General features: G+C 52.5%; 1 protein-coding gene across 26 annotated transcripts; it reads left to right on the top strand.

The window, feature by feature from the left end:
• Nucleotides 1-4069: 4069 nt before the first annotated feature.
• Nucleotides 4070-17120, top strand: HYOU1 (hypoxia up-regulated 1). 26 transcript variants are annotated; one of them, XM_063783463.1, is made up of 27 exons: nucleotides 4070-4169; nucleotides 4726-4826; nucleotides 5151-5248; nucleotides 5475-5568; nucleotides 5747-5825; nucleotides 5979-6133; nucleotides 6258-6334; nucleotides 6644-6825; nucleotides 7083-7198; nucleotides 8495-8687; nucleotides 8895-9029; nucleotides 9152-9234; nucleotides 9373-9505; nucleotides 9699-9886; nucleotides 10151-10289; nucleotides 11470-11530; nucleotides 11672-11751; nucleotides 12104-12289; nucleotides 12421-12593; nucleotides 12744-12831; nucleotides 12937-13059; nucleotides 13227-13360; nucleotides 13489-13573; nucleotides 14504-14744; nucleotides 14839-14889; nucleotides 15470-15520; nucleotides 15645-17120. In XM_063783463.1, exons 3-27 carry the CDS (start codon nucleotides 5158-5160, stop codon nucleotides 15704-15706), a joined length of 3000 nt encoding a protein of 999 aa, XP_063639533.1. In that variant the 5' UTR covers nucleotides 4070-4169; nucleotides 4726-4826; nucleotides 5151-5157; the 3' UTR covers nucleotides 15707-17120. The 26 variants fall into 26 exon arrangements, 18 of the variants coding, with proteins under 18 accessions (XP_063639533.1, XP_016777600.1, XP_016777605.1 ...); XM_016922111.4 differs by having other exon boundaries at nucleotides 15467-15520; XR_010147329.1 differs by having other exon boundaries at nucleotides 4076-4169; nucleotides 14475-14744.
• The last annotated feature ends 4362 nt before the right edge of the window (nucleotides 17121-21482 follow it).

The raw sequence follows: 21482 nt of genomic DNA, 5'->3' as shown, positions 1-21482 counted from the left end.
TTTTTTTTTTGAGACAGGGTCTCACTCTGTCGCCCAGCCTGGAGTACAGTGGTACAATCTCGGCTCACTGCAGCCTCTGCCTCCTGGGTTCAAGCAATTCTCCTGCCTCAGCCTCCTGAGTAGCTGGGATTACAGGCATGCACCACCACATTGGGCTAATTTTTTTGTATTTTAGTAGAGACGGGGTTTCACCATGTTGCCCAGGCTGGTCTTGAACTCCTAAGCTCAGACAATCTGCCTGCCTCGGCCTCCCAAAGTGCTAGGATTACAAGCGTGAGCCACTGTGCCCGGCCCCCCAAATAGATTTTTAATAAGCGCATGAAACGATGAACATATTTGTTTCCCAACACATTATGACTTCTTTGAGGGTAAGGACAAGCTCATACCCATCTCTGGATTAGCAGCACCTAGCCCAGTGCTTGCATATCAGAGTGGCCCAATAAATGTTAAAACGCATACTCTCTGTTTGAAATGGATGGAAAGGCTGGGTGTGGTGGCTCACGCTGTAATCCTAGCACTTTGAGAGGCTGAGGCAGGCGGATCACCTGAGGTCAGGAGTTCAAGACCAGCCTGGCCAACATGGTGAAACCCTGACTCTACTAAAAATACAAAAATTAGCCAGGCATGGTGGTGTGTGCCTGTAGTCCCAGCTACTTGGGAGGCTGAGCCAGGAGAATCGCTTGAGCCTGGGAGGTGGAGGTTGCAGTGAGCCAAGACTGCACCACTGCACTCCAGCCTGGATGACACAGACTCTGTTGCAAAAAAAAAAAAAAAAAAGAAATGGATGGAAAGACTCTACTGGATAGTTGGCCAAAAGTGGAGTCTATTACTGAGAAACAAAATCTTTCCCTGTGGAATTGAACTGACAGCTTATATGTCTATCATTATGGCAGAACAAACCCCATGCTATGGAATGTTCTACAGCAGTAAACGAGGAAGTGAACCACAGTTACATGGAAAATGCTCCAACTTTATTATTAGTTTAAAAAAATTGCAAACAATGTAATTGTGTAACATTTTATGGTTTTAAAAAAGATAAAAGGCAAACAAGGTGTTGGTTGCAAAAAATAAAAAATGTATATTATGAAAAGATAAAAGCTACGTTTCTAGGATATCTATATGTGTAAAAGGGAAAGACCTGGAAACTTATATACCACACTGACAATAGCAGGTGCCTCCACAAGAGAGAGTGGGGGTTTGGGTTGGCATCAAGGAAATTTACCTTTATGTAGAATGAATTTTTTAAAGATTACATTTGTGTATTATTTGTGTAATTAAATTCTGTTAAAATTTTAAGTGAATTTCTATTTCTACCAATTTGTCTACTGCCTGAATACATAACTGTTCTTAAAAGGAAGAATAGCTCTCCCTCCCCCTCCCCCTCTCCCTCTCCCCATGGTCTCCCTCTCCCTCTCTTTCCACGGTCTCCCTCTGATGCCCAGCCGAAGCTGGACTGTACTGCTGCCATCTCGGCTCACTGCAACCTCCCTGCCTGATTCTCCTGCCTCAGCCTGCCGAGTGCCTGCGATTGCGGGCGCGTGCCGCCACGCCTGACTGTGTTTTTTTGGTGGAGACGGGGTTTCGCTGTGTTGGCCGGGCTGGTCTCCAGCTCCTAACCGCGAGTGATCCGCCAGCCTCGGCCTCCTGAGGTGCCGGGATTGCAGACGGAGTCTCGCTCACTCAGTGCTCAATGTTGCCCAGGCTGGAGTGCAGTGGCGTGATCTCGGCTAGCTACAACCTCCACCTCCCAGCCACCTGCCTTGGCCTCCCAAAGTGCCGAGATTGCAGCCTCTGCCCGGCCGCCACCCCATCTGGGAAGTGAGGAGCGTCTCTGCCTGGCCGCCCATCATCTGGGATGTGAGGAGCCCCTCTGCCCGGCTGCCCAGTCTGGGAAGTGAGGAGTGCCTCTTCCCAGCCGCCATCCCGTCTAAGAAGTGAGGAGCGTCTCTGCCCGGCCGCCCATCATCTGAGATGTGGGGAGTGCCTCTGCCCCGCTGTAGCCACCCCGTCCGGGAGGGAGGTGGGGGGCAGCCCCCGCCCGGCCAGCCGCCCCGTCCGGGAGGGAGGTGGGGGGGTCAGCCCCCGCCCGGCCAGCCGCCCTGTCCGGGAGGTAGGGGGCGCCTCTGCCCGGCCGCCCCTTCTGGGAGGTGAGGAGCCCCTCTGCCTGGCCACCACCCCGTCTGGGAGGTGTACCCAACAGCTCATTGAGAACGGGCCATGATGACGATGGCGGTTTTGTGGAATAGAAAAGGGGGAAACGTGGGGAAAAGATAGAGAGATCGGATTGTTGCTGTGTCTGTGTGGAAAGAAGTAGACATGGGAGACTTCATTTTGTTCTGTACTAAGAAAAATTCTTCTGCCTTGGGATGCTGTTGTTGATCTATGACCTTACCCCCAACCCTGTGCTCTCTGAAACATGTGCTGTGTCCACTCAGGGTTAAATGGATTAAGGGCGGTGCAAGATATGCTTTGTTAAACAGATGCTTGAAGGCAGCATGCTCGTTAAGAGTCATCACCACTCCCTAATCTCAAGTACCCAGGGACACAAACACTGCGGAAGGCCGCAGGGTCCTCTGCCTAGGAAAGCCAGAGACCTTTGTTCACTTGTTTATCTGCTGACCTTCCCTCCACTATTGTCCTATGACCCTGCCAAATCCCCCTCTGCCAGAAACACCCAAGAATGATCAATTAAAAAAAAAAAAAAAAGAAGAATAGACTCTCTCTGGGACTGCCAATAATTTTTCCTTCTAAGCATAGACACCAGACCACTCTCCACCTAAGCATCACGAAAAATGTAGAGAAAGGAAGAGCTAAGAGCTCCTTAAACAAGTTCAGGCTTGACACAGCCCTGGCCCTGACAGCCAGGGTCTTCAAGTGGGCCTTTCTGTGAAGGGTGGCCAGGCATCAACTTAGTAGGAGAGAAAGCAGATGACTTATTTCCATCCACACTTAAGGAAAATGCAGTCTCCAAGGACTGCGTACATTTCTTTTTCGAGAAGGAGTCTCGCTGTTGTTGCCCAGGCTGGAGTGCAGTGGCGCAGTCTGGGCTCACTGCAACCTCCGCCTCCCGGATTCAAGCAATTCTCCTGCCTCAGCCTCGTGAGTAGCTGGGATTACAGGCGCCCGCCACCACGCCTGGCTAATTTTTGTAGTTTTGGTAGAGACGGGGTTTCACCATGTTGGCCAGGCTGGTCTCGAACTCCTGACCTCCAGTGATTCGCCCGCCTCGGCCTCCCAAAATGCTGGGATTACAGGCGTGAGCCACCGCGCCCCGGCGACTGCGCACATTTCTATGGAGCTGTAAGTTAAAAGAGAAGGCAGTGAGGTGCTTCTATCATTCTATGACAGAAACAGCTAAAGAGTAGAGAAATGTTCACAAGATTTAATAGAACAGAAATAGGAGAAGGTGCACACAAGCTCAACCAACTATAGCCTCACAAATAAAAGTGTCTTTTGTGTGTAGCACTTAAGTTTGGAATATTCTTTCTTATACAAATGAGTGGGGCTTAACCTAAGAAATCCAGGCCAGATTCTGCGACGAATGCATCGGTTATCTCTAACCCATCAGCAAACATCTTTTTCTGTGGCTTCAGTTTCCTCAGTAAAACAGAGGGGGTTGCGGCGGACTCAGTCCGAGGCACAGCCATTCTCCAACGTCTATCCAAAGCCTAGGGCACCTCAGTACCAACCGGCAGGCCAGCGTCCCCTCCGCGGGGCTGCGGACAGGACGCCTGTCATTCCATTCCTCGGCCGGGCTCTACAGGTGACCGGAAGAAGAGCCCCGAGTGCGGGACTGCAGTGCGCCCGACCTGCTCCAGGCGCAGGTCACTCCCGAACCCCGGCAGCAAAGCATCCAGCGCCGGAAAAGGTCCCGCGGTCGCCCCGGGGCCGGCGCTGGGGAGGAAGGAGTGGAGCGCGCTGGCCCCGTGACGTGGTCCAATCCCAGGCCGACGCCGGCTGCTTCTGCCCAACCGGTGGCTGGTCCCCTCCGCCGACCCCATTACAAGGCTGGCAAAGGGAGGGGGCGGGGCCTGGGACGTGGTCCAATGAGTACGCGCGCCGGGGCGGCGGGGGCGGGGCCGGGCGCGCAGCGCAGGGCCGGGCGGCCGAGGCTCCAATGAGCGCGCGCCGCGTCCGGGGCCGGCTGGTGCGCGAGACGCCGCCGAGAGGTTGGTGGCTAATGTAACAGTTTGCAAACCGAGGGGAGTTGTGAAGGGCGCAGGTGGGGGGCGCTGCCGGCCTCGTGGGTACGTTCGTGCCGCGTCTGTCCCAGAGCTGGGGCCGCAGGAGCGGAGGCAAGAGGTAGCGGGGGTGGATGGAGGTGCGGGCCGGCCACCCCTCCTAGGGGAGACGGCGTGCGAGCTCCGGGGGCGGGTCGGGAGCGCAAGGGAGGGCCGCGCGGACGCCGGGCGCTCGGCCTCGCACCGGGGGGCACGCAGCTCGGCCCCCGGTCTGTCCCCACGCGCTGGGGCGGGCCGGGATCCGTTTCCGGGAGTGGGAGCCGCCGCCTTCGTCAGGTGGGGTTTAGGTGAACACCGGGTAACGGCTACCCGCCGGGCGGGGAACCTTACCGCCCCTGGCACTGCGTCTGTGGGCACAGCGGGGCCGGGGAGTGAGCTGGGAAAGGGGAGGGGGCGGGACAACCCGCAGGGATGCCGAGGAGGAGATAGGCCTTTCCTTCATCCTAGCCACCCCCAACGTCATTACCTTTCTCTTCCCGTCCAGGCCCAGCTGGCTTTCCCCGTCAGCGGGGGAGCTCCAGGTGTGGGGAGGTGGTTGAGCCCTGGGCGGGGATCCCTGGCCGCACCCCAGGTGTCTGACAACAGGCAAGTGCTGCGGTGCGCCACTCACTGCCTGTGTGGTGGACAAAAGGCTCGGGTCTCCTTTCTCTTGTCCTGTTAGCTTCTCAGTTTAGGGATGTGGCAAAGCCGAGGACCCATGCTCTTTCACTTGGGCCTTTGTGTGGGCGCTGCTGGGATGATTAGAGAATGGTTTGTACCCATCAGGAGGGAGAAGGGGAGAAGTAGGCTGCTCTGCCCTGGGTAATGAAGTAGATATGAATCTTACAGCCTCTCCGTTCTGGGATGTGATTCTGTCTCCTTCACTCCGGGTATCCAGTTTTAAGTGTTTTCTTTCTTCGCCTCCCCCAGGGGCACTATGGCAGTCAAAGTTAGGAGGCAGAGGCCGAGGAGGCGAGTCTGTTGGGCCTTGGTGGCTGTGCTCTTGGCAGACCTGTTGGCACTGAGTGGTATGTACCCCAGTAGAGGGAGCAAATGGATAAATGATGACTGAAGGATGCATGATGGGAAGTGGGCTTGGGGCTGTTGGTCAGAAGTCTCTTGAGTTGTTAGGTCCAGGCCTTTTTGTCTTTTGCCATCTTCGTTTACCCATGGAAAGTGGTATGCTTTGATTAGAGGGAGTCCCAGGAAGGTGGGCGAAGGGAGAGCTAACTGACAAACCTCTTTTCCCTTCAGATACACTGGCAGTGATGTCTGTGGACCTGGGCAGTGAGTCCATGAAGGTGGCCATCGTCAAACCTGGAGTGCCCATGGAAATTGTCTTGAATAAGTGAGGGTGGCCCCCGTGTTAAGAGTGGGGAACTAGGGAGTCTGGGCTCCAAGTGTGAATGTGTTAGTCATAGTGCCCACAGCAGACTTCGGCATCTGAGTGGTTAAATGTGTGTGAGTGTCGAGGCTTCTGAGTCCTTCTGCTGCAGGCACCTGGGCCCAAAATCTCTTTTCCTCAGGGAATCTCGGAGGAAAACACCGGTGATCGTGACCCTGAAAGAAAATGAAAGATTCTTTGGAGACAGTGCAGCAAGCATGGTGAGCTAGCAGTCCCCCTTCCCAGAGTGGTGGGCAGAGGAGAGGAGATGGCAGCCCCCAGAGTCTGTTTCCTTATCAGTCTCTGTGATGTAAGAGGTAGGTAATGGTGGACTTGGGAGCCTAATACTAGTCTGCTCCTTCTTTACCCCTCAGGCGATTAAGAATCCAAAGGCTACGCTACGTTACTTCCAGCACCTCCTGGGGAAGCAGGCAGATAACCCCCATGTAGCTCTTTACCAGGCCCGCTTCCCGGAGCACGAGCTGACTTTCGACCCACAGAGGCAGACTGTACACTTTCAGATCAGCTCGTGAGTGCTCTGTTGGGGAAGGTGGTCTCGGCAACGCTGCTGGGCTCCTCATTGGTGTGTGTTCCTGATTGTCCTGCCTTAATGCCTGGCTTTCCTTGGCTCCAACTACCTTCCTTCCCCTCAGGCAGCTGCAGTTCTCACCTGAGGAAGTGTTGGGCATGGTTCTCAATTATTCTCGTTCTCTAGCTGAAGATTTTGCAGGTGAGTGGTCAAGGTGGGGCCCTTAGGGCCAGGTTCCCCAGGATCTAGGGCAGTGATTCTCCAACAGGGGCAAGTTTGCCTCCCAGGGAACATTTAGCAACATCTGAAGATATATTTTGGTTGTCACATCTGAGGGGTGCAACTGGTATCTAGTGGGTAGAGGCCAGGGATGCTGCTAAACATCCTACAGTGCACAGGACAGCACCCACAACAAAGAATTACCTAGTCCAAAATGTCATTAGTGACGAGATTAGAAGCCCTCATCTAAGGTATGGAGCCGGCGGGACCCTTTTCTGTTGTCATCTGTAGAGCAGCCCATCAAGGATGCAGTGATCACCGTGCCAGTCTTCTTCAACCAGGCCGAGCGCCGAGCTGTGCTGCAGGCTGCTCGTATGGCTGGCCTCAAAGTGCTGCAGCTCATCAATGACAACACCGCCACTGCCCTCAGCTATGGTGTCTTCCGCCGGAAAGATATTAACACCACTGCCCAGGTGAGCCAGGGGAGCCTTGACCAGACATGCAGGGTGACTAAATCTAAGGATGGAGGCCACTTGGTCCCTTTTGCATCTGGTTTGCATGGCTGGGCTGACCCTTGGCAAAATGCACCAATAGCCTCCTCCCAGCCCCTGTTGGAGCTGTTTAGTTTTGTGTTAAGAGTCAGACAGCCCATTGGAAGCAGGTGGGTGGGCAGGCAGGCCTCCTGGAGTTTGAAAAGGTTCCTGTGACAGTTGCCTTGATATCTCTACAGAATATCATGTTCTATGACATGGGCTCAGGCAGCACCGTATGCACCATTGTGACCTACCAGATGGTGAAGACTAAGGAAGCTGGGATGCAGCCACAGCTGCAGATCCGGGGAGTAGGGTAAGTGGATACTTGGCAGGGAGGGCTGCTTGTGAAGACCCTCAAGTCAGGGGTTTCTTCTTGGAGGAGACACACTGCTTTGCTTTCCTGCATGCTGCAGGAATGGTCTCCTGATTGAGGCATCAGTCATTGTAGGGGACCACTCACAAAGAGTAAGGGGAAGCTGAGGCTTAGGGGAGGACAGTTTGGGAAAATTGGAAGACATGGAACTTTCAAAATGTATTCTAAGGAAATCCATGGAGCCGCAGGCAATATGTAGGGTGTCAGATTCAATCATGTTTTTGTTCTCTTGTCATTTCCAGTTAAATAATTTACCATTCTTGTTGTCTTACCTCTTTTTAAATTTTTTTTTTTTTTTTGGCCTGTGACATAGCCCTCAGGAGATCCTGAGAACATGTGCCCTGTTGTCTTATTTCTTGAAATCATCTTTTTCCGTCTTCACCATTACCACCCAGCCCAAGTTACCATCACCTCTTATTTGCAGAATTAAAAACATCTCCCTGTTCCTAGTGACGTCTCCTTTCAGTTCTTTCTTCATATTGCAGCCAGAGGGTTCTTCTTAAAATCCAACCTAATCATTATCTGTTTCTTTAAAAACCTGTCACTGGCTCCATAACTTTCCCTGCGCCTGTCTCAACCCTGCCTTCCGCAGCCTGTCTGAGCCCTGAGCCCTCTCGCTTTTTGAGCCCCAGTGATGCTTGCCCTCCTCCGGAACTTGCCATGCACTCTCCCACTTCAAGGTCTTTATGAACGTTGTTGTCTCTGTCTAGAATGTTCTTTCCCCTCCAGCTAGTGAACTCTGAACTCTTCAGTTCAAGTGATGCTTGCACTGAACTCATCCTTCAGGTTTCAGTTCAAGCATCACTTTTTAGGGGACATGTTCTTGGGTCTCCCTCAGTAGCCTGAATCTCCCCCCATGCATGTTCTGCAGGCATTGTCCCCTCACCTTTACAACATGTGACGTAGTGATAATTTCACATTTGTGTGATTATTCAACTTTTCCATAGCAGGGACCCTGTCTCTCTCCCCACCGCCACATTTGTATTCCCAGAGGGAAATACATAAGTAATGCTCAGTAAACACTGTCGAATGAATGAGTGGAAGAAGGGTCACTGCGAGGTGTCAGCTGTGCTGTAGAGAGTTGAGGGCAGAGTGTGTGTCCACACATGGGGCACTGGAGATGAACAAGGTCCCCTGAAATGAAGGAAAGGTGCCATGTGGGGATGAGAGGCTCCTGTGCAGATGCGGGGACTCCATGTGTTCTTCACTTTTTTCCCTGCTCCCTTTTCTCAACAGATTTGACCGTACCCTGGGGGGCCTGGAGATGGAGCTCCGGCTTCGAGAACGCCTGGCTGGGCTTTTCAATGAGCAGCGCAAGGGTCAGAGAGCAAAGGATGTGCGGGAGAACCCGCGTGCCATGGCCAAGCTGCTGCGTGAGGCTAATCGGCTCAAAACCGTCCTCAGTGCCAACGCTGACCACATGGCACAGGTGCCCACAAGTGGCTGGTTGAGGCTATATTTTGTCCCACGTAGAGGGTGGGGGACCCTGCCACTGAACTGGGCTGCTCGTGCCTGGCATGGCCCATGCTCCTCCTGCTACCATCCTCCCAAAGACCTATTCTTTTTATTTCTGTCCTACTCACCAAGAGAGCGGGACCTGGGCAAGAACCCCCTGACAGTCCCCATTCTCTCCCAGATTGAAGGCCTGATGGATGATGTGGACTTCAAGGCAAAAGTGACTCGTGTGGAATTTGAGGAGTTGTGTGCAGACTTGTTTGAGCGGGTGCCTGGGCCTGTACAGCAGGCCCTCCAGAGTGCCGAAATGAGTCTGGTAAGCGAGTAGGGGAAGGCGGGAATGCCCCGTAGGAAAGGGCATAGGAAACCCATGGGACGTCAAGGGACGAGTCAGTGCTGACTGCATGCTGTTCCACCTGTCATTCTTACCCACTGCAGGATGAGATTGAGCAGGTGATCCTGGTGGGTGGGGCCACTCGGGTCCCCAAAGTTCAGGAGGTGCTGCTGAAGGCCGTGGGCAAGTGAGTGTGGGGGCTAGAGCGCTTGGCTGAGTTCTGCCTGGGGCAGGGCTTTGGGCTGAGCAGCTGGAGGGCTGAGGGGAGGGAAGTCCCGGTTGCATGCTCCAGGGTAGACCGTGCTGAGGCTTGGGGCTTTCCCAGGGAGGAGCTGGGGAAGAACATCAATGCAGATGAAGCAGCCGCCATGGGGGCAGTGTACCAGGCAGCTGCGCTCAGCAAAGCCTTTAAAGTGAAGCCATTTGTCGTCCGAGATGCAGTGGTCTACCCCATCCTGGTGAGTGAGCCTGACTGAGCAGGTGACAAGCTCCCTTTACCTCTCCCAAGTAGGGTTTCCCCTTCTGTCTGCTCCGGCTCATCCCTTTGTCTTTCTGCTAAGAGGTCTCCCCCACCCCACCCCCATCCTTACCCCAGAACCTACTCGGGTTCTCTAGTGTGCAACAGTGTGCCTCTGTCTGCCTGCTGTGTAGGTGGAGTTCACGAGGGAGGTGGAGGAGGAGCCTGGGATTCACAGCCTGAAGCACAATAAACGGGTACTCTTCTCTCGGATGGGGCCCTACCCTCAACGCAAAGTCATCACCTTTAACCGCTACAGCCATGATTTCAACTTCCACATCAACTACGGTGACCTGGGCTTCCTGGGGCCTGAAGATCTTCGGTGAGGGGCAGGGGTGCAGGATGGGAGCTCCAGGGAAGGGGAGGCGTGGCTGCTGGATAATCTGAGGACTGGGGGTGAGGGAGGATGTGGGCCTGCGGGGCTGAAACAGGGCAGCTATGATCAGCTTCGCTGGAGAATGCATCCGTCCTCTTGAGTGTGCCCTTGGGGAGTGCCCCTGACACCTTGTGCCAGGAGGCCATGTAGTCTAGAGGGCGAGATGGGCTGGGGTGGGTCCCCCTGAACTCCTCTTTCCTTCCCAACCAGGGTATTTGGCTCCCAGAATCTGACCACAGTGAAGCTAAAAGGGGTGGGTGACAGCTTCAAGAAGTATCCTGACTACGAGTCCAAGGGCATCAAGGCTCACTTCAACCTGGATGAGAGTGGCGTGCTCAGTCTAGACAGGGTGAGAGCTAAAGGAGACCCTGTGTGCAGAGCAGGGGCTCAGGCCCTGCCAGCCATTTCCAAAGTGGGTTCCACATGGCATTAGGATAAGATAACCAAAAAAGGTTTAGGAATCAGAAAAATGTTGGCTCTGAACAGAGCTAACTGATGATCTGGTGCAGACCTCCTTATAGCCTATAAATGCTTATAGGCATTGTAAATTTCTTGGAACTATTGAATGGTTTGATATAGGCATTGTAAATTTCTTGGAACAATTGAATGGTTTAAAGAATCCACTCTTTTTTTTTTTTTTTTTTTGAGAGGGTCTTGGCTCTGTCACTTAAGCTGGAATATAATGGCATGGTCATAGCTCATTCCAGCCTTGAACACTTGGGCTTAAATGATCCTCCCATCTCAGCCTCTTGAGTAGCTGGGACGATACGCATGTGCCACCATATCCTGTGAAATTTTTTTGTACTTTATTTATAGAGATAGGGTCTCACTATGTTGTCCAGACTGGTCTCTAACTCCTGGGATCAAGCGATCATCCTGCCTCAACCTCCCAAAGTACAGGGATTACAGGTGGGAGCCACGCAGCCTCAGGAATCCACTTATTATTATTATTACTTTTTTTGAGACAGAGTCTTGCTCTGTTGTCCAGGCTGGAGTACAGTAACGTGATCTTGCAACCTCCGCCTCCCGGGTTCAAGTGATTCTCCTGTCTCAGCCTCCTGAGTAGCTGGGATTACAGGCACCTGCCACCACACCTGGCTAATTTTTGTTATTTGGAGTAGAGATAGGGTTTCACCATGTTGGCCAGTCTGGTCTCAAACCCCTGACCTCAAGTGATCCACCTGCCTTGGCCTCCCAAAGTGTTGAGATTACAGGCATAAGCCACTGCACTCGGCCAGGAATCCGTTTTTGAAGAACAAATCTGGGGGTAATATGGATGTAATAGCCAATACAGTTATTGAGTGGAGAAGTAGGGGGCTCTTTGGAGAAAGAGGAGCTGGGACCCTATTCATGGAGGGCTCTTAATCAAAGGAGATGGGCAGCCACCTCCAAGTCCTTAGAAAAGGCAGGTGAGAGACTAGGCCTGTGACGGCATGGAGTGTGCATAAGCAAACACCCACTTTGGCAGGATGTTTGTGGAGAAAAGGTGGATTAGCCTGTGTGTTTTTTCATTTTGAACCTGTTTTCAGGTGGAGTCTGTATTTGAGACACTGGTAGAGGACAGCCCAGAAGAGGAATCTACTCTCACCAGTAAGATGAGCATGCATGTGTGTATGGGAGAGAATGTACTTGTGTGAAGGTTGGGGAGGTAGACAGGGCATGGCCCTTGGGTTAGAAGGTGGAGTCACTGCTGTGGTCTCCTTTTGAGTCTTTGGGTTTTACTCCCCCTAGAACTTGGCAACACCATTTCCAGCCTGTTTGGAGGCGGTACCACACCAGATGCCAAGGAGAATGGTACTGATACTGTCCAGGTGAGTTCAGGATGGAGCCAGGGAAGCATGGAGGACGGTGGGGGATGCAGGTAGTAGCAGCAGAGGAAGGGGGTGAGGGTAGGCCACCCCTGCCGCTGTTATGTTAACCATTCACTCCCCAGGATCCTCTGGGCTCTGAGCTGTTTCTTGACTGGCACTCCCAAGGCCCATTCCCCTCATTGCAGATGCTCTTCCTTTGTCCAGCTAGATTGCCACAGTCCAAGCAGGCCATTGACCGTTTCCATACAGCAGTCACCTGTATGGAACCCCCATGGGGTCGGCGGTGCCGAGCCAGGCCTGCCTGGAGGCTCTGCTCCTGATCGTTCCCTGGGGCGCCTGTGGTGTTTCCCAGGAGGAAGAGGAGAGCCCTGCAGAGGGGAGCAAGGACGAGCCTGGGGAGCAGGTGGAGCTCAAGGAGGAAGCTGAGGCCCCAGTGGAGGATGGCTCTCAGCTCCCACCCCCTGAACCTAAGGGAGATGCAACCCCCGAGGGAGAAAAGGCCACAGAAAAAGAAAATGGGGACAAGTCTGAGGCCCAGGTGAGCTGTGGCAGAGGAAGGCCAGTGTGGATCCAGAGGCTAAGGGAGCGGGCGCCTGCCTTGTTTCTGGCCTTGTGGAGAATGTAGGAGGGCAGAGGCTTTTCCTGACACCCCTGACTCTTCCCACCCAGAAACCAAGTGAGAAGGCAGAGGCAGGGCCTGAGGGCATCGCTCCAGCCCCAGAGGGAGAGAAGAAGCAGAAGCCCGCCAGGAAGCGGCGAATGGTAGAGGAGATCGGGGTGGAGCTGGTTGTTCTGGACCTGCCTGACTTGCCAGAGGATAAGCTGGCTCAGTCGGTGCAGAGGTAAGTTAGGACAGCTGGTGTGTGTGTGTACATGTGTGTGCAAGGTGGGCAGGATGTGGGATGGCGCCCTGGGAGGGAGGGCTGTCGGACCCAGAGTCTCAAGTTCTCACTTGCCCTCTCCCTCATCCCTACCCCTCCTTTGTCCCATAGACTTCAGGACTTGACACTCCGAGACCTGGAGAAGCAGGAACGGGAAAAAGCTGCCAACAGCTTGGAAGCGTTCATATTTGAGACCCAGGTCAGTGGGCAGGAGGCAGCAGCCCCCACACTGGGCTTACACCTGGCTCTGTGGGCCTTGCCTCTGGGCTTGTGGGTGCATGTGTTTACATGTCCCCCTCCCCAGGACAAGCTGTACCAGCCCGAGTACCAGGAAGTGTCCACAGAGGAGCAGCGTGAGGAGATCTCTGGGAAGCTCAGCGCCGCATCCACCTGGCTGGAGGATGAGGGTGTTGGAGCCACCACAGTGGTGAGGGGCCTCTCAGGACATGGCAGGTGGAGTGGGAGCTCTCCTTCCTCTCCCAGGGTCAGAGAGAGAGAAGAGCTGGGGCTTGAGCCCATAAAGAAGGACATGGGGCTGACTCCAGGCTCTGCTGTCATCCCTTCCACCCCTCTGCCCAATCGCACATCCATCAGATGTTGAAGGAGAAGCTGGCTGAGCTGAGGAAGCTGTGCCAAGGACTGTTTTTTCGGGTAGAGGAGCGCAAGAAGTGGCCCGAACGGCTGTCTGCCCTCGATAATCTCCTCAACCATTCCAGCATGTTCCTCAAGTGAGCAGCCCCTGAACCCTTTTTGCAGTCCTGCCAAGGCCACTGGTTTTCATTCCTACCAGCTTCCCACTCCCCACACTCCAGGCCCCTCTCCCTCTGGGGCTAATGGTCTCCTTTCTGGCTTCCAGGGGGGCCCGGCTCATCCCAGAGATGGACCAGATCTTCACTGAGGTGGAGATGACAACGTTAGAGAAAGTCATCAATGAGACCTGGGTAATCACTTCGTAAATACTTAACCAGATACTTAGTGCCATCCTAGGTACTGTGGGAGAGGTGGAGAGATGAAGCCACAGCAGCCCCTGCCTCCTGGCTTAGCATCTAACCTGAAGACAAAAGATGTTTGTATTTGAGCCCACCTCTGATTAGTCCCAAGCAAGGGCCATGGCCATAAGAGTCATCAGCCTGGAGGAGCAAAAAAGCCCATCCCATGAGGACAGAGAAAGCTGCTTTGAGGGGCTGGGATTTGAGCTAGGTTCAGAACATGGGCCAGGGTTTGGCTAGGTGAAACTGATGTGTCATGTGAAGCAGAAACTGTTTTGGATGTGTGGGGACTCTTGAGCCAGAGCTCAGTAAAGTGGAGAGTCAAGATATGAGTATTCAGCTGGGCGCGGTGGCTCACGCCTGTAATCCCAGCACTTAAGGAGGCTGAGGTGGGCGAATCACCAGGTCAAGAGATTGAGACCATCCTGGTCAACATGGTGAAACCCTGTCTCTACTAAATATACAGAAATTAGCTGGGCGTGGTCGCCTGTAGTCCTAGCTACTCAGGAGGCTGAGGCAGGAGAATCTTTTGAACCCAGGAGTCGGAGGTTGCAGTGAGTCGAGATCGCGCCACTGCACTCCAGCCTGGCAACAAAGCGAGACTCCGTCTCAAAAAAAAAAAAGGAGTATTCAAGGGGTTTGTTCAGTTGTAGTCACTCCAGAGTAGTAGGATGTAAACCAGAAACCTGCAGGTTGGGACTTCATTGTGGAGAACCTTTAATACCCTTCTGAGGAGTCTGTTAGCCTCTTGGGGCTGAGGCCAGGGGTGGCAGTGATTTGCAGTCTGAGGGAAGAGGCTGGTTGGGGGTGTGATTCCATCTGGGACAGAGATGTCTGCTCTCTCCATGGCTAGCTTGGAGCCTCTCCTGGTCTCACCCACAGGCCTGGAAGAATGCAACTCTGGCCGAGCAGGCTAAGCTGCCCGCCACAGAGAAGCCTGTGTTGCTCTCAAAAGACATTGAAGCTAAGATGATGGCCCTGGACCGAGAGGTGCAGTATCTGCTCAATAAGGCCAAGTTTACCAAGCCCCGGCCCCGGCCTAAGGACAAGAATGGGACCCGGGCAGAGCCACCCCTCAATGCCAGTGCCAGTGACCAGGGGGAGAAGGTCATCCCTCCAGCAGGTGAGAACAGGGTACCTGGCTGCATGTTCTGCTGGACAGGGAGACAGCCTCCTTTCCTTCCTGAGGCTATGTCTTACCCCTGGTTTCCTTCTAGGCCAGACTGAAGATGCAGAGCCCATTTCAGAACCTGAGAAAGTAGAGACTGGTGAGTTGGAGCAACCATGGTTGAGCACGTGGATGTTGCATTAGCCCAGGGGTAGGCAAACTGGCAGGCACAGCCTGTTTCTAGACAGCCCATGAGCTTGAATGGCCTTTGCGTTTTTAAAGGGTTGTTTAAAAAAAAAAAAAAAGGCCAGGCACGGTGGCTCACGCCTGTAATCCCAGCAGTTTGGAAGGCTGAGGCGGGTAGATCACCTGAGGTCAGGAGTTCGAGACCAGCCTGGCCAACATGGTGAAACCCCATCTTTACTAAAAAAATACCAAAAAAAAGAGTCAGGCGTGGTGGCGCACACCTTTAATCCCAGCTACTCGGGAGGCTGAGGCAGGAGAACACTTGAACCTGGGAGGCAGAGGTTGCAGTAAGCCAAGATGGCGCCACTGCACTCTGCACTCCAGCCTGGGCAACAGAGACTCTGTCTCAAAAAAAAAGAGTAGGCAAAGAGACCAAATGTGGTTCATGCATCCTAAAATATTTACTAGCCGGCTCTTCATGGAAAAACTGGCCCAGCCTTCCCTTAGCCTCTTCCTCCCTTCTGAGGAGACTAACCTGTTCCTTCCCAAAGCAGGATCCAAGCCAGGAGACACTGAGCCTTTGGAGTTAGGAGGTCCTGGAGCAGGTGAGGGTGGAGCCGGGGCTACGGTGGGAAGCCTGGTGGGGTCTCAGGAAATCCTTTGCAAAGAACTGGGGTTGGTTCCTGTTTCACCTGCGGTGATTCCTTTGCTCCCCCAAACTCCCAACAGAACCTGAACAGAAAGAACAATCGACAGGACAGAAGCGGCCTTTGAAGAACGACGAACTATAACCCCCACCTCTGTTTTCCCCATTCATCTCCACCCCCTTCCCCCACCACTTCTATTTATTTAACATCAAGGGTTGGGGGAGGGGTTGGTCCTGCCCTCTGCTGGAGTTCCTTTCTCACCCCCGTGATTTGGAGGTGTGGAGAAGGGGAAGGGAGGGACAGCTCACTGGTTCCTTCTGCAGTACCTCTGTGGTTAAAAATGGAAACTGTTCTCCTCCCCAGCCCCACTCCCTGTTCCCTACCCATATAGGCCCTAAATTTGGGAAAAATCACTATTGATTTCTGAATCCTTTGCCTGTGGGTAGGAAGAGAATGGCTGCCAGTGGCTGATGGGTCCTGGTGATGGGAAGGGTATCAGGTTGCTGGGGAGTTTCCACTCTTCTCTGGTGATTGTTCCTTCCCTCCCTTCCTCTCCCACCATGCGATGAGCATCCTTTCAGGCCAGTGTCTGCAGAGCCTCAGTTACCAGGTTTGGTTTCTGAGTGCCTATCTGTGCTCTTTCCTCCCTCTGCGGGCTTCTCTTGCCCTGAGCCTCCCTTCCCCATTCCCATCCAGCTCCTTTCCCCCTGGGTTTCCTTGGCTTCCTGCAGCAAATTGGGCAGTTCTCTGCCCCTTGCCTAAAAGCCGGTACCTCTGGATTGGCGGAAGTAAATCTGGAAGGATTCTCACTCGTATTTCCCACCCCTAGTGGCCAGAGGAGGGAGGGGCACAGTGAAGAAGGGAGCCCACCACCTCTCCGAAGAGGAAAGCCACGTAGAGTGGTTGGCATGGGGTGCCAGCATCGTGCAAGCTCTGTCATAATCTGCATCTTCCCAGCAGCCTGGTACCCCAGGTTCCTGTAACTCCCTGCCTCCTCCTCTCTTCTGCTGTTCTGCTCCTCCCAGACAGAGCCTTTCCCTCACCCCCTGACCCCCTGGGCTGACCAAAATGTGCTTTCTACTGTGAGCCCCTATCCCAAGATCCTGGGGAAAGGAGAGACCATGGTGTGAATGTAGAGATGCCACCTCCCTCTCTCTGAGGCAGGCCTGTGGATGAAGGAGGAGGGTCAGGGCTGGCCTTCCTCTGTGCATCGCTCTGCTAGGTTGGGGGCCCCCGACCCACCATGCCTACGCCTAGGGAGCCCGTCCTCCAGTATTCCGTCTGTAGCAGGAGCTAGGGCTGCTGCCTCAGCTCCAAGACAAGAATGAACCTGGCTGTGTCAGTCATTTTGTCTTTTCCTTTTTTTTTTTTTTTTTTTTTTTTTGCCACATTGGCAGAGATGGGACCTAAGGGTCCCACCCCTCACCCCACCCCCACCTCTTCTGTATGTTTGAATTCTTTCAGTAGCTGTTGATGCTGGTTGGACAGGATTGAGTCAAATTGTACTTTGCTCCATTGTTAATTGAGAAACTGTTTCAATAAAATATTCTTTTCTACAGTTTTTGTGCTGTGAGTTTTTAAAAATAGAAAAATTTTGGGCCAGGCATGGTGGCTCATACCTGTCATCTTAACATTTTGGGAGGCCAAGATGGGAGGATAGCTTGAGGTCAGACCAGCCTGGGCAACAGCAAGACTCTGTCTCAAAAAAAAAAAAAAAAGTATCTGAGTGTGGGGATGTGTGCCTGTAGACCCAGCTACTTGGGAGACTGAGGCTGGAGGGTGGGTCCCTTGGGCCCAGGACTTCGAGGCTTCAGTGAGCTATGATCGTGCCACTGCACTCCAGCATGTGTGACAGTGAAAACCTCAAAAAGTTTGAATAATTACATCATCAAAATGTTATTGACACTTTGGACTTAGTTGAGATTTGTATATGTATTTTTTTCAAGGAAACAAAATACTGGTTTTATTTTACTGCTAACGTTATTTGGACTCCTATATCCCAGGCATTTTTAGGTAACGTACTTTTTTTTTTTTTTTTTTTTTTGAGACTGGGTCCTGCTCTGTTGCCCAGGCTGGAGTATAGTAATGCGATGCAGGCTCACTGCAACCTCCGCCTCCCGGGTTCAAGTGATTCTACTGCCTCAGCCTCCTGAGTAGCTGGGATTACAGGCACCTGCCACCATACCCAGCTAAATTTTTTTTGTATTTTAGTAGAGACGGGGTTTCACCATGTTGGCTAAGCTGGTCTGGAACTGACCTGAAGCGATCCACCTGCCTTGGGCTCCCAAAGTGCTGGGTTTACAGGCCTGAGCCACTGGGCCCAGCTGGTAACATTAATTTTTAAAATAGCAACCTCATTGTACAAATAAGATACCAGTTCATAGAAATTTAGCAAGTAATTGGTCCAAGGAATGAATCAATGTTGAGTGCTTCAGCTAGGTTTGAGCTTAATTCTGACCATTCGCCCTTGTTCTTCGTACTTAGCCCTGGGAATGTGTTGGTAGAGACTCACCATTTGTAGCAGTTTCGGTTCATCAGTTTGGGATGCAGCATGCCTAGCCCAAATTTTCTATTACCAAGGGAGGATCCCTCTTGTCACTAATCATGTACATATCTAAGCAGTTGTATACGGTATACAGGGTGTTGCTCTGTCACCCAGGCTGGAGTGCAATGGTGCCATCTTGGCCCACTGCAGCCGCGACCTCCCAGGCTCAAGCAATCCTCCCACCTCAGCCCTGTAGCAGGGACTACCTGGCTAATTTTTGTATTTTCTGGTCGAGACGGGGTTTCACTATGTTGCTCAGGCTGGTCTTGAACTCCTGGACTCAAATGATCTGCTTGCCTTGGCCTCCCAAAGTGCTGGGATTACAGGCATGAGCCACTGAGCTTGGCCCCGTTGTATTTACATTTAATAACCATGAAGGCCCAGCCGGGTGTAGTAGCTCACGCCTGTAGTCCTAGCACTTTGGGAGGCCAAGGCAGGCAGATCATGAGGTCAGGAGATCCGAGACCATCCTGGCTAACACAGTGAAACTCCGTCTCTACTAAAAATACAAAAAATCAGCCGGACGTGGTGGCACCTGCCTGTAGTCCCAGCTACTCAGGAGGCTGAGACAGGAAAATCAATTGAACCCAGGAGGATGAGGTTGCAGTGAGCTGAGATCGTGCCACTGCACTGCAGCCTGGGCGACAGCTAGACTCCGTCACAAAAAAAAATAATAACCACGAAGGGTTGTCTTTTTTCTCTAAAAGTTGAACAAGTCAGATAAGTTTTGAATGTGGAAGTTTTGGGTTTTTGTTTTTTTTTTTTTTGGATGACTTTTAGACAGTTTCAGATTCACAGCAGAATTGAGCAGGAGGTACAGAGTTGCCATATACCTCCTGTCCCCATATACTCAATCTCCCCCAGAGTGGTACATTTGTTACAATCACCCAAAGTTCTGTATGACACCATAATGGTGGGTACATATACATTTGTCAAAACCTATAGAATGTGCAACACCAAGACAACTGAAAGTGTAGACTTTGGGCAAATATGATGAGTCAATGTAGGTTCCTCAGATGTAACACCTGTAGACCTCTGGTGTGAAGTGTTTCTTATGGGGGAAGCTATGAGTGTATGGAGGAAGGGAATATACGGGAACTCTGTATTTTCCCCTCAATTTTGCTGTGAACCTAAAAGTGCTCTAAAAAAAAAAAAGGCGGGGCTAAGTGCAGTGACTCATGGCTGTAATACCAGTGTTTGGGGAGGCAGGAGTGGGAGGATCGCTTGAGGCCAGGAGTTTGAGACAACATAGCCAGACCTCATCTCTACAAAAAATAGTAGTCCTAGCTACTCAGGAGGCAGAGGCAGGAGGATCACTTGAGACTAGGAGTTCAAAGCTGCAGTAGACTATGATCGCACCACTGCACTGCAGCCTGGGAGGGAGAGACCCCGACTCAAAAAAAAAAAAAAGGAGGCCCAGCACGCCGTGCCTCAAGCCTGTAATCCCAACACTTTGGGCGGCCGAGGCAGGTGGATCACCTGAAGTCAACAGTTTGAGACCAGCCTGGGCGACAAGAGCAAAACTCTCTCAAAAAAAAAAAGGGTGGGGAGGTGGGGGGCAGGCACGGTGGCTCGGGCTAGTAATCCCAGCACCTTGGGAGGCTGAGGCAGGCAGATCACAAGGTCAGAAGTTTGAGACTAGCCTGGCTAACACAGTGAAACCCTGTCTGTACTAAAAATACAAAAATTAGCTTGGCGTGATGGTGGGCGCCTGTAATCCCAGCTACTCAGGAGGCCGAGGAAGGAGAATCACTTGAACCCAGGAGACAGAGGTTGCAGTGCGCCAAGACTGGGCCACGGCACTCCAACCTGGCAACAGAGCAAGACTCCGTCTCAAAAAAAAAAAAAAAAAAAAAAAAAAATCGGGACTAGATGGCTTCACTGGTGAATTCTACCAAATATTTTTAAAATATTTATTTTGGCCAGGGATGGTGGCTCACATCTGTAATCCTAGCACTTTGGGAAGCCGAGGTGAGTGGATTGCCTGAGCTCTGAAGTTTGAGACCACCCTGGGCAACATGGCGAAACACCATGTCTACTAAAATACAAAAAATTAGCCGGGTGTGGTGGTGTGTGCCCGTAGTCCCAGCTACTTAGGAGGCTGAGGCTTGAGAATTACTTGAACCCGGGAGGCAGAAGTTGCAGTGAGCTGAGGTCATGCCACTGCACTCCAGCCTGGGCAACAGAGCGAGACTCTGCCTCAAAAATAAAAATAAAAAATAGCCAGGCCCGGCCAGGCGCAGTGGCTCACACCTGTAATCCCAGCACTTTGGGAGGCTGAGGCGGGCGGATCACCTGAAGTCAGCAGTTCGAGACCAGCCTGGCCAACATGGTGAAACCCAGTCTCTACTAAAAAATACAAAAATTAGCCGGGCTTGGTGGCAGGCGATTTAATCCCAGCTATTTGGGAAGCAGAGGCAGGAGAATCATTTGAACCTGGGAGGCAGAGGTTGCAGTGAGTGGAGATCAAGCCATTGCACTCAAACCTGGGGGATAAGAGCAAGACTTCTCTCAAAAAAAACAAATAGCCAGGCCCAGTGGCTCACGCCTGTAATCCCAGTCAGGAGACCTCAGGTCAAGACCAGCCTGGCCAACATGGCAAAACCCCATTTCTACTAAAAATACAAAAAATAGCTGGGCGTAGTGGGGCTGGGCGCAGTGGCTCATGCCTGAAATCCTAGCACTTTGGGAGGCCGAGGCAGGCAGATCACCAGGTCAGGAGATCGAGACCATCCTGTCTAACACGGTGAAACCCCATCTCTACTAAAAATACAAAAAAATTAGCCGGGCATGGTGGCAGGTGCCTGTAGTCCCAGCTACTTGGGAAGGTGAGGCAGGAGAATGGCGTGAACTCGGGAGGCGGAGCTTGCAGCAAGCGGAGATCACTCACTGCACTCCAGCCTGGGTGACAGAGCAAGACTCCATCTCAAAAAAAAAAAAAAAAAATCCTCCTGCCTCTGCCTCCCAGTGTTGGGATTACAAGCATGAGCCATCCTGTTCAGCCAGGGGCTAATTTTGAAACAAGCCAGGAATAAAGACCCAGCTACCTGTGGGGAAAAGAGAGATCAGATTGGTAATGTGTCTGTATAGAAAGTAGACATAAGAGACTCCATTTTAATCTGTAACCCCACCCCCAACCCTGTGCTCCCTGAGACATGTGCTGTGTCAACTCAGGGTTAAATGGATTAAGGGCTGTGCAAGATGTGCTTTGCTAAACAAATGCTTGAAGGAATCTCAAGTACCCAGGGACACAAAACACTGTGGAAGGCCGCAGGGACCCCTGCCTAGGAAAGCCAGGTACTGTCCAGGGTTTCTCCCCATGTGATAGCCTGAGATACGGCCTCGTGGGAAGGGAAAGACCTGACCGTCCCCCAG

This window comes from Pan troglodytes, chromosome 9, assembly GCF_028858775.2.
Source record: "Pan troglodytes isolate AG18354 chromosome 9, NHGRI_mPanTro3-v2.0_pri, whole genome shotgun sequence".
NCBI classification, from domain to species: Eukaryota; Metazoa; Chordata; class Mammalia; order Primates; family Hominidae; genus Pan; species Pan troglodytes.
The sequence above is the reverse complement of the archived record's forward strand: the minus strand, read 5'-3'. Positions and strand labels throughout refer to the sequence as shown.